Source organism: Acyrthosiphon pisum, chromosome A1 (assembly GCF_005508785.2).
Source record: "Acyrthosiphon pisum isolate AL4f chromosome A1, pea_aphid_22Mar2018_4r6ur, whole genome shotgun sequence".
Classification (NCBI taxonomy): domain Eukaryota; kingdom Metazoa; phylum Arthropoda; class Insecta; order Hemiptera; family Aphididae; genus Acyrthosiphon; species Acyrthosiphon pisum.
The window spans coordinates 73,450,002-73,460,900 of record NC_042494.1 but is presented as its reverse complement, the minus strand read 5'-3'; the positions used below and the strand labels follow the sequence as shown (position 1 = coordinate 73,460,900).

Here is a 10,899-nt window from a genome sequence, read left to right as displayed (position 1 = left end):
TAATGTTTTCTGTATTTACTGTTGGTTAACACAAGATATAAAAGAAATACAGTTACAATTAAAAGTGTGGTAGGTATAGGTACTCGACAAGGTAGTAAGTAATGAGAATTTTTTGTTGGTTACGTTTTGTAACGTTTGAAAACTGTTTGGAGATTTGAACAATTATTATTAATGCGTACAAATAGTTATTTTAAAATTGGACATTGTTTCAATGATTTCCACATTGAACTATTTGTGCTCATGGAGCATATAAAAATTTAATTTTTTGTTTAGTATACAAATATTAAAAATATTCTCTATTTTTTAACTTAATTTAAATGCTTAAAATTGTTGAATAAAATTAATCTGTATTAGGTAGATGGTATACCAAATGTTTACAAAGTGAAAAGAGAAGACCATCCTGAAATCCATCACGTGCCATTCGATAACACAACTAACATTTTAAAACAGAATAATATGGTATGTATTATATACACAAATAATTATAATATTGTCGTATGTATTTAGTTGTTTTTTAACTAAAAAAAAAACGTTAAAAAATAGCTCAATAATTATCTTAATTACTATAAAAATTACGCAAGGCTATCCCTGTTTTGAGTTTTTTTTATTACTCCGTGTCCCCGGAGCGAAGCGGGTTTTAAATTACTTAATCAATATATTGAACACAAAATTGTTTGTGTTAAAAATTAGGTATAACATTTTTATTCTTACATTTTTTTTAATTCTGTTATTTTAAGGCTTTGTTATCAGTGTATTATAAATTAGTAATTGAAATAGGATTTTGTACAATTTTTTGTATACCTATCAGATTTATCGTTTTTTTTATTTTTTTTTTCATTTAACTTTAAGCTTGGAAACTATCAATGGCCAAAAGCTGTTTTAGTTGTTTTTGTAGTGGTGGGGAGGGGGGTTGACGGTTGGAACGGTTAGCTGAAACACGTTTTTAGGTTTGGCAGAATTTCAAGTTGGGCACCCGTAGGTTTCTGACATGCCCGAGTGGGGGGATGGCGGCATCTCTCTCTGGACACCGTGACTGCCCGAAGAAAAATGCCGCCAGTGGCCGGGTTCAAACCCGCGTTGGTGCGCGTTGAAACCGACGGCTTAGTCCGTTCAGCCACTCCGTCCCCCATTTATCGTTGTAGATTTATATGAGGTATTTATATAATTATATTAAGAAAGTAAATTTATTTGAAGGAATGTCAATTAACTTTAGTTACTAATTTTGCATTTATCAAAACCAATAATATAGTGATAGGTATATACTTCAGTATTTAAGTACAATTATATAATTTAAAAAACTTAAAAATGTTGAATACCATACGAATAACAAATATAGTGTGACATTTAAAGTAAAAATAAATTATATATTTTTTGATTATTTATTTTAAAATTTGAATTTATTCTTGTATATTATTATATACTATATACTGTATAATATAATATAATATAATATAATTGTTATTCATGAGAAAATATTTTTTTTTGTTCCAAGTATACTTCGTGAAAGAAAATTCTTTAAGCCTTGGAACTATTATTACGTTATTCTAGATTTCACACCCATATCACGCTCTCCCATTGAATTCTTTTGTTTTTCGCATATTAAATAGTAATTGTCATCCTCACACAATATTTGTATACAAAACATTCAGTTTGAATTTAAAAAATTTAACGTGGGTAGTTGGATAAATACATTCTACTTGAGAATATAAAAAGGATATTATTCTTATAAAGTGACAGTTCAGAAATTTGTAAATAGTGCAACATTTTAATTTTATTACATTGTACTTATAATAATAATTTTTTTTAATAATTATAACTATTAAAATATTTTCTAAATATTTTATTTTAACGGGTAACATCATATGCCTAACATGTATACAATATGCATCATTCTATAGTTCATGTTATACAATGAAAACGCATATACCTATTATTTATAAAACTATAAAAAATAAATAAAAAATATGATAAATGATAATATTTGTATTATTGAATTGTATTGTATCAAAATAATTCAGTGTTCGTATATATCACTTTTATTCATCGTTCGTAGATTTGATTAAAAAACGTCAAAGGACTAAAAATAAATGCAAACATTATAGTACTATTCTTAAACGGATGTTTATATGTTATTACTTTTAATAATTTTAAAGTGACACGATTGTCAACGTACTACCTACCTAGTCAATATGTTTCTGCCTTTATCACGATATTATTTTCTCATCATTTTACTAAATAAATAATGAAATTTAAAACGTCAGAGATTGAAAAACGGATAATGCGCAACTTATTATATTTATATATTTATATGTAGTACCTACGTCCTACATATTAATTATTATCATACAGTAATGTTCTATTTACGTTTAGTGAAAATTCTTTAATATACTGATGACATGGTGAATTACACATGATAAAAGAATGACACTTGCTCAAAAAAAATGTAAGATGAAAATTTTGCAAATATTGGAATGTACATTGTACGCTGTGTAGATCAAACCAATTTTTTGATCATCTCTCATTTTCAACGAATAATTTTGATAATTAATTACGATATGTATATTTTATTGGTATGTACTCGGTTACTCGGTGTCGTATAATAAAAAAATATGATTTCAACAAATCCATATATTTTCTACTTGAAAGTCAAAACTAATGTTTAAACACAAACATTTTTAATAATTTTATTAAATTATACTTTAATTTTAATTTTTAAAGAGTGTCATATACCTACTTGCATTAATATAATAAATAATTATATCTAAAGTACCTACCCATATATACCTATTAAGTATTAAGTAATGAGTAATAATATTCATTGGTATTATCGATAATGATCCGTGTATTAAAGCACTGCTATTTTTTTAACTTAATAATAGTTATCCACCGTTTTATTGTCAGCAAATATAATAATACTTCACAGTTTAATACATTATTATATACTAGAGTTTATGGACTCTATAAAGCTATAATTTTTGATTTTTTTTTTAGACCGACATCGACGACACCTCACATAATCAATTGGACACCCCTAGAAAATAAATCAAAATACCATTTAATTTTTTTTTCTAAGTATTTTTCAGATTAAAAATCTCCATTGTTTATATTACTGCAGACCCACACATACTCATTTTTAACTTAAGCTATTTTTAGTTAATGTATTTAGGCTATTATAATAGTTATATAGTTTTTATACAATTAGATCGTTCCTACAATTAATCTTAACGAATGAACTAGGTATAAATATATCATGAACTTTGGCTACCTATAATCCTGTATTTCAACTTCTCTTCATGTCATAATGATAATGGATTGCTAAAATTTGGTTCATATAGTTCTGCGTATAATATATGTCGATTAGTAAAATGGATAAAACTTTTAGGTGAATTGGGCCAAACAGGGATTTTCGAAAAAGTTGTATAAAAGAGTGCCGACGGACGTCCGCAGCAGATATGAGAGTTATTTTAACGACGAACTTTGGAAACTGCAGTGGTACGAGGTAGGTATAATCGTTTTATTTCGCTCATTGAAATTCATTAAATCATAAATTCATAAATCGTTCATTATTCCCTGGATTTTATTTTAATGGTCTTTTTTTCTTCTGTGTGATCAGGGATCATAGAATAATATGAAAGAAACCATCATTATTTTTTAAACACCCATTAGCTGATAAAAATTAAATACGGGGGAGTTCAGATTAAATTCTAATGCAATCGACTAAACACAGTAAGGCCATTACAGATATATAAAATACTTACACCTATATGACCTATACTGTATGTGAACAGATTTAAATACATTTTAATTTCATACAATTTAATATACGTACTAACTAAAGGTAATAAAACACATTTATGAAACATTAATGAAACAAAAATTTGTTTATATTAACAATTTTAAGTAGGTACTTATATGATAAAACTATGATAATATTTACCCATATAGAAACGATTTATTTTAATTTTTCAAATAAAAAAGTAAGAAATTTGTTACCTATCTATTTATTTTTTCGATATATCACCTACCTACTTATTGACAAAATTATGAAATGTTCACATTCACGAATATATAAATCTTCTTTATCGAAATAATATTTTTCAGTTCATGCCTGAGAAACAGCTTTGGGTCTTTTATCATGATACCTACGTCATAACAATAATAATATTAAATATTATATAGTGCATATCCACCCATCACTCGTGAAAGTTCTTTTTGTAAAACATATTTTCGTTAAAACTTCCCAACATTTTTATAAATATTATCAATAATACTACAATAATATTACATATTATATTTCAGCAAGGTTACCGGAATAATTATACCAACGGAATGCCACTAGATATGAACTTAGTACCAGTATACGAAGAGTTAAAATGCACAGGTAAAGGTATTCGGGTAGCGATAATCGATGATGGAATAGAATATACTCACGATGATCTTAAGGATAATTATGTTAGTATGTTTAATGTTATCATTTATTAATATTAAATATTATTTAGTACCTATTAATCGTTCTTATTTATTTAGCGATTGTACTGATATGAATGATATGATCACTTGTTTCTATAACAAGATATTTGAATGTTTACAAATTAACATTAACTTGATACAAAATATTTTTAATTTATTAAGTACTCATATGAATATTAAACATAATACTTACTATATTATGATATTTATATTTAATAAAATAATTTCTAAAATATTATACAATGTACATCATAATAATATTCACATTGCTTGTAATTGAATGTCGCGGTCGTTTAATTTACTTTTAATCGTAAAAATATAACATTAGCATGTACAAATGTGGACACCAATATAAACGATAATTCGTTTATAAAAAAAACTTCTCTACAATTATTAATATTTTGTAATTCTTACTAATTATGTTTTATGTACATCAAGGTAATTTAATTAATAAAATATCAAAAATAGTTTTTTATAAATTAACCCTGAAAAATAAAATTTGTTGTTTATTCGTAGTTTTTGATAAAATACAAAACTTTTAATACTCCCATATGTAATTTATCTTAATTTTTTCAGACCCAGAGCAAAATTCCTCTTTGGATGAATTAATATAAATAAATTAAAGCACATTAGACAAATAATGGATACAGGTTTATATTCCATAGACACTGCAGTGCAATATTTTGATAGAATAGCATTATTAGTCATATGAATGTTTAAATTTAATATCGCCCCTGCAGCATACGACTTCTGAGACAATAATGCGAATAATGTCATACATTTTTTATTGACATAAAGACGTGTTAAAAAAATATTACTTTCACTAATTTATGGACATATACCACATACCCATTTCATATTAGTACAGTGCAGGCGGAATATTTTATACGTATAAATTAAGGAATTATAATTGATATAGTCATAACGATTTTATGCAAATTCCGTAGCGTACGTTATCAGTCAATTATCTCGGCACCTATAATATTATTGCGATAAAAAATTGAATAATCATTGAAAATCAAAACCACGTGGTATGCTTCACAAACCGTGCAGGTGTAAGCCGTTTTGTACCATTATTGAGCAGTTCGAACAGTATTTATGACGCGCACAAATGTAATTTTTGCCCGTGTATATAGTACCCTACCTAGGTACCGACTATATTAAACAGTTCCCACTACAGCCTAAATACTATTTTCATCTAAAATTCCTTAGTAATCGTTTTTGGTTTCCGGTGACAGCAATATTTTTACAAAATGTGAAGTAACCTGCCGGAACTGTACACAATATGTAGGTAGGTACTTACATAATTTCGACCGACTTCCAATTGAAAAGCATACACCCACAACCTCTCATACGTATTTACGCGTCACACGACAACTCGACACTTTTAGAGTATATTAAAAAATACTGGAAAAATATTTTCAGGTATCCACCAGCACGATATATTATTATTATAAAAAATATTACAATTTCCTATATTATTTTATTTTCTGATTTTATAATCGTGGTAAAGCGTATGTAATATGTATATTAAAATTTTGCTCGGAAAGTTTTCAGTATACTTAGTGTATACATGTGCATTAAATATTGTAATTCGTGGGAATACTTTGAACTATAAATAATATAAATATATGCATTTTAAAAGGACTTCTGTAAGTCAGAAACAGCTAGTCATTAATATTATATATTAATATATTAAACTTTAATCACCTACAGTCCTACATGATAAAATACCGTCTGAACTACGTATACGCAATATCTTAAAAGATTAATTCTCGAATATTTGAATAATAATTAAATTACTAGTAAGCCGTTTATAATATTATTTGTTCGATTATTTGTATTTTTTTGGTTTTTTGAAAATTTAACTGTATTTTAAGTATTAATTAAAATGCATGTTATTTAGTTACATCAAATGTGTTTGTAATTTTTTAACAAAAATATCACATTTTATTTATTTTTTAAACTTGTTTATCAAAATATCATTTAATTTTATTGTCAATTATACTATTGACGTTTATTTCAGGATGAAGAAATCAGTATCAATCTGAACTGGAATAAAAAGGATCCTATGCCTAGGTACGAAGATCCTACAAATTCTCATGGTACTAGATGTGCTGGAGAAATTGCAATGGCTGCAAATAATAAAAAGTGTGGTGTAGGCGTTGCTTACAATGCAAAAGTAGGAGGTTAGTGTTCAGTTATAAAATATTATTATTTACTATAGTAATAATTATTAAAGGTTTATTAAGTTTATTTATACATTTTTCAATCTGAAGTTTTTACTCGATAGACATACATTTTCGTTTAATAAGTATGCATTAAATGTCGTGGCATTAATCGATCATGTCGCATTATCGCAAGTAGGTATACAAGTATTATAATATCACAATAACACACTATTATATCGTTTTAGTGAACAACATTTCGCATAAAATATAATATGCAAATAAATAAAACTGTGATTAAATAACACACTGAATCAGTTGGGGTTTAATAATAAAGACGAAAGAACATTATTTTTAGTGAAAAACCTAATATAAGCTATAACGCTGTTAGAATATGTCTTGGTTGAATACAATTCGGAACGTTAGAATATTAATCTTGAAGTCAATTGTGTTCAAAAAAAAAAAACAAATGTTTCAGAAAAATAATATAGTTTCATTCGTAGCGTTCGTTGTGACTTTTTCGAAGTCGAACACAATGGACTTTGAATCAAGTTGTGCTTTTAGATATTTTAATACAAAATCTCAAACTCTGTGGCACAATCAGCCTCCGACGTACCTATATTATACTAAAATATACCACCGGTCATTATTGTTAGTTATATTTCAAAAGCATCGAGAAAATTGTGTACATATACCCATTGTAATAACCGAACGCCATTCAACGGTTTGTTTTAATATTATTATTGAGGGACATTGTATATTATAACTACAACCGACCACCCACATTTACATACAAATATAGTTAACGTCATTGCTAGCCACAGACCTCGCAAGTAAGGTGTGACGGGTCAAAGAATATCATAAATTTCCACGTTTAAAGCTTAATATTCTGTGTGCAATGTGCGTACGATCAATGAGCATCAGTGCGCAATCATTATATATTGTGTCCCGTACCTATATCTTAAAATAATGATGCACCATTATAAATTACCATTATACATATTGTATAAAATATTATTTTTAATTAAATCGTTTTGAATTTTGAAGGGCAACAATACAAAGTTGACCATATTTCCGGTACATTATTATTTTTTACTAATGACGTACTGATGTGGCCAACGTCGATAAATTGTCAAATATTTTATACCAATATCGTTTTAAAATTATTCGATCCTTGATTTTTATTTTTTTAGTAAACATTTTTATCTGACTTTGATTTAGGAACAAATTAAATTAGAGTTATTCGAAATTAATCCAGATTACCCTAAATAACTATTATTATCAGACAGAATATTGTTGCGAAAAAAAATTGTCCTGTATTCTTGTCTCCGAGAGTTAATAAGCCTGGTATAATACACAGTATTATATACGTATATTATACATTTTTGTTATTCGCGCCACATAGTTTGCAAGTGTTGTAATAGTAATTTAGTCTCTCTACAGATATTATATTGTCAACAACTGTCCACACATAAAATATACCAAATATTTAATCTGAAGTTCATATTATAGAACTGTAGTTGGACTATACGGGAATTGACGTATAAACACGTGTTGATCGTGTTAATACAATAATATTTTTTAAATATGTATTTACTATTTTTATCTATATCTATATGAAAAAAAAACATTTTTCAACAAATATAATTTGCAACTTTGGCTAAAAAACGAGAAGGCGCTGAGTGAAATTATTGTACACGAATAGCTTGGCAAAAAATCACCCATTGGTGACACTTCATATACTTATACCTTATACTATTTAATTACTATTAATTTATATTAGTTTGACAAGCGCCCTACATGATTTTCGTCTTGGATGATTACCAGGAATTTAAGTCTGAATACAATATATAGTATATACATTATACATATAAAAAAACCAAATTAAACTAAAATATTATCCATGTTAATTTATTTTTGGACTATGATTTTGAGACAACATTGCCGATTAATAATATACATTTTTATTTATTTATTGCGCATAGGTAGTAAAAGTTAAACACGCTTAGGTACTACTTTTTCTTACATTTAAACGATAGTTTAACCATTTAAATCGTAGATGACACAAAGATCCATTTCGAAAATTACATTTAAAAAACGCTGAACATAATAGGTAGGTATATCGATAAACGTGTTTGTAAAATGAATAATTTATCACCACAAATATAAACATAAAAAAATGGGTATTGGCGTAATCAAGATTTATTTGTACTAAAACACCATTGAAAATACATTTCCGAGTTAAAAATCGTAACATCAGTGTTTTGAATTGATGGTTTTTATTTTTTTTATGCTTGAATCATATCTTTTCCTTAATAATTCATTTTATGTATGGATATTGTGAATTATTTATTCTTACGGTTATTTTAATACTAACCAAATAAAGATTATAAAATAATATAAAATGCTGACATTTTTAAGTATTATTATTGCAGTAGGATTTTATTGAGCTATATGATTTGATCGTTCGTGAATTTTTTATTTTAAGCCACCTATCTATTATAATATTAAAATGTTCTAGTTCAATCAATTTTATTACTAATAATCTCACGACTCTAATGCGATTAAACTGAGACAAAGGTGTAAAATGTACGTCATAATTATTTTATTTTATTAATTTTACATTTATTGATACTAATCACTTCATTGTATATATTAATCAACTAAAAAAATTTTTTTTAGAAAATGTACAATCGTTGGTGTTTTGTTCGTGCGGATTCATATACACAAACCGAATATAGCTATTGCATACAAATTTCTAAAATAATTTTTAGTATATGGACCAGTGTCATAATATAGGCTTCTAATAATATATGACGCAAAAATTCCAGGCGTAAATTTATGTCATTGTATTTATTTTGTATCCTCCAATAGACAGGTATATAATGTAGGTACATCTACAGAAAAAAATATTATAAAAACTAAAAAGTCATAATAGCAAAAATAAATCTTAAACATAAATTAATATTGAAAAATAAATTGCTCATACATAATATTATTTAATACACATTATAAATGTATGCATAGGCACTATACAAATTAATCTAATACATGGTTATGTTGGAAAAAAAATATTAGTTGAAATAATTTTGGGGAAAGGGTATTTGAACTCCTAATCCAGGGATGATATCTTCACCACATCTACACGTTATGAATATTCCCAGATATTATTGTAATGTTGTAGAGTGGTGAAGTGATCTAGATCTATACTTTTATATCCAAAATAACGGTGAGGATAATTAGTAACATTCAGAGCGTATATAGATCACTAGGTTTGAAGACCAATAGACTTGTTGTACTTAAATATATAATATAATATGTATTGGAATAATTTGTTTTAATAGTTTGGAGAAGAAGGCGAATAAAAATAAAATTTAACCGTAAACTGATGAATTTGTATAGGTATCGTATTGCTGGACGGTAAAACAAACGACGAAATGGAAGCTAGAGCCTTAATTAACGCTAATTCATTGGTGGATATATACAGTGGATCATGGGGGCCTACAGATGACGGACTAATGGTCGACGGTCCCGGAGTAATGGCTCAAATTGCATTTGAAATCGGTGCAACCAAGGTAATCGCAATACGCATAATATATATATATATCTAATATTATGATTCGATCAACGGCACTGCTAACTAAAATAAATAATTTATTCAAAACTATTTGACGGGGGTTAAAACGCTTTGAGATCCGCGACGTTTCCGCTTAACGCGCTCGCAGAGGTAAAATTGTTTCGACGAGAGCTGATTACGTATACCTACGCAGCGTAAGGAATTATACAAAGGGAACAAAATAGTGTGTGCGGGTTATATTATAGGTGTACGCTATACCGTACATTATACGGTTAAAATAAATTAAAATAAAGCGTTAACACTTATGACACGAAAGTTTGTAATACAATACAGCGTTAGTACCTATAGGTAGGTAGGTGTACACTGTAATAATAACTATAATAATAGTGTAATATACAAATTATTTTAACGCACTTCGACGCATCTATAATATGAAAATATACCAACGTGTCGTAACTCGTAGATATAATTAGTTGCATACTCGACATTAGAACCACAATTTATCATAATTAAACTATCGCATAATATATTATAGTAACATAATATTATAACAACAGCAGAACGCTGCAGTAGTTAAAATTTATTAAATGCTAAACGCTTAATTATATACATATCGTCTACCTCTAATATAGTTGAAATGTAATAAATACTATAGAGTTTAAATGGGAGTACCTATATATTGGC

General features: G+C 27.2%; 1 protein-coding gene across 1 annotated transcript in view; it reads left to right on the top strand.

Annotated features, from left to right (window-relative positions):
* The first annotated feature begins 360 nt into the window (after window positions 1-360).
* The window catches only part of LOC100161992 (neuroendocrine convertase 1-like), a 22,783-nt gene continuing 12,244 nt past the window's right edge, over window positions 361-10,899 (top strand). Inside the window, exons 1-5 of the mRNA XM_008187731.3 lie at window positions 361-459; window positions 3,383-3,499; window positions 4,300-4,452; window positions 6,497-6,659; window positions 10,041-10,213. Coding sequence (XP_008185953.1) covers window positions 457-459; window positions 3,383-3,499; window positions 4,300-4,452; window positions 6,497-6,659; window positions 10,041-10,213 — 609 coding nt within the window. The 5' untranslated portion in view covers window positions 361-456. The remainder of the gene's footprint in view (window positions 460-3,382; window positions 3,500-4,299; window positions 4,453-6,496; window positions 6,660-10,040; window positions 10,214-10,899) is intronic.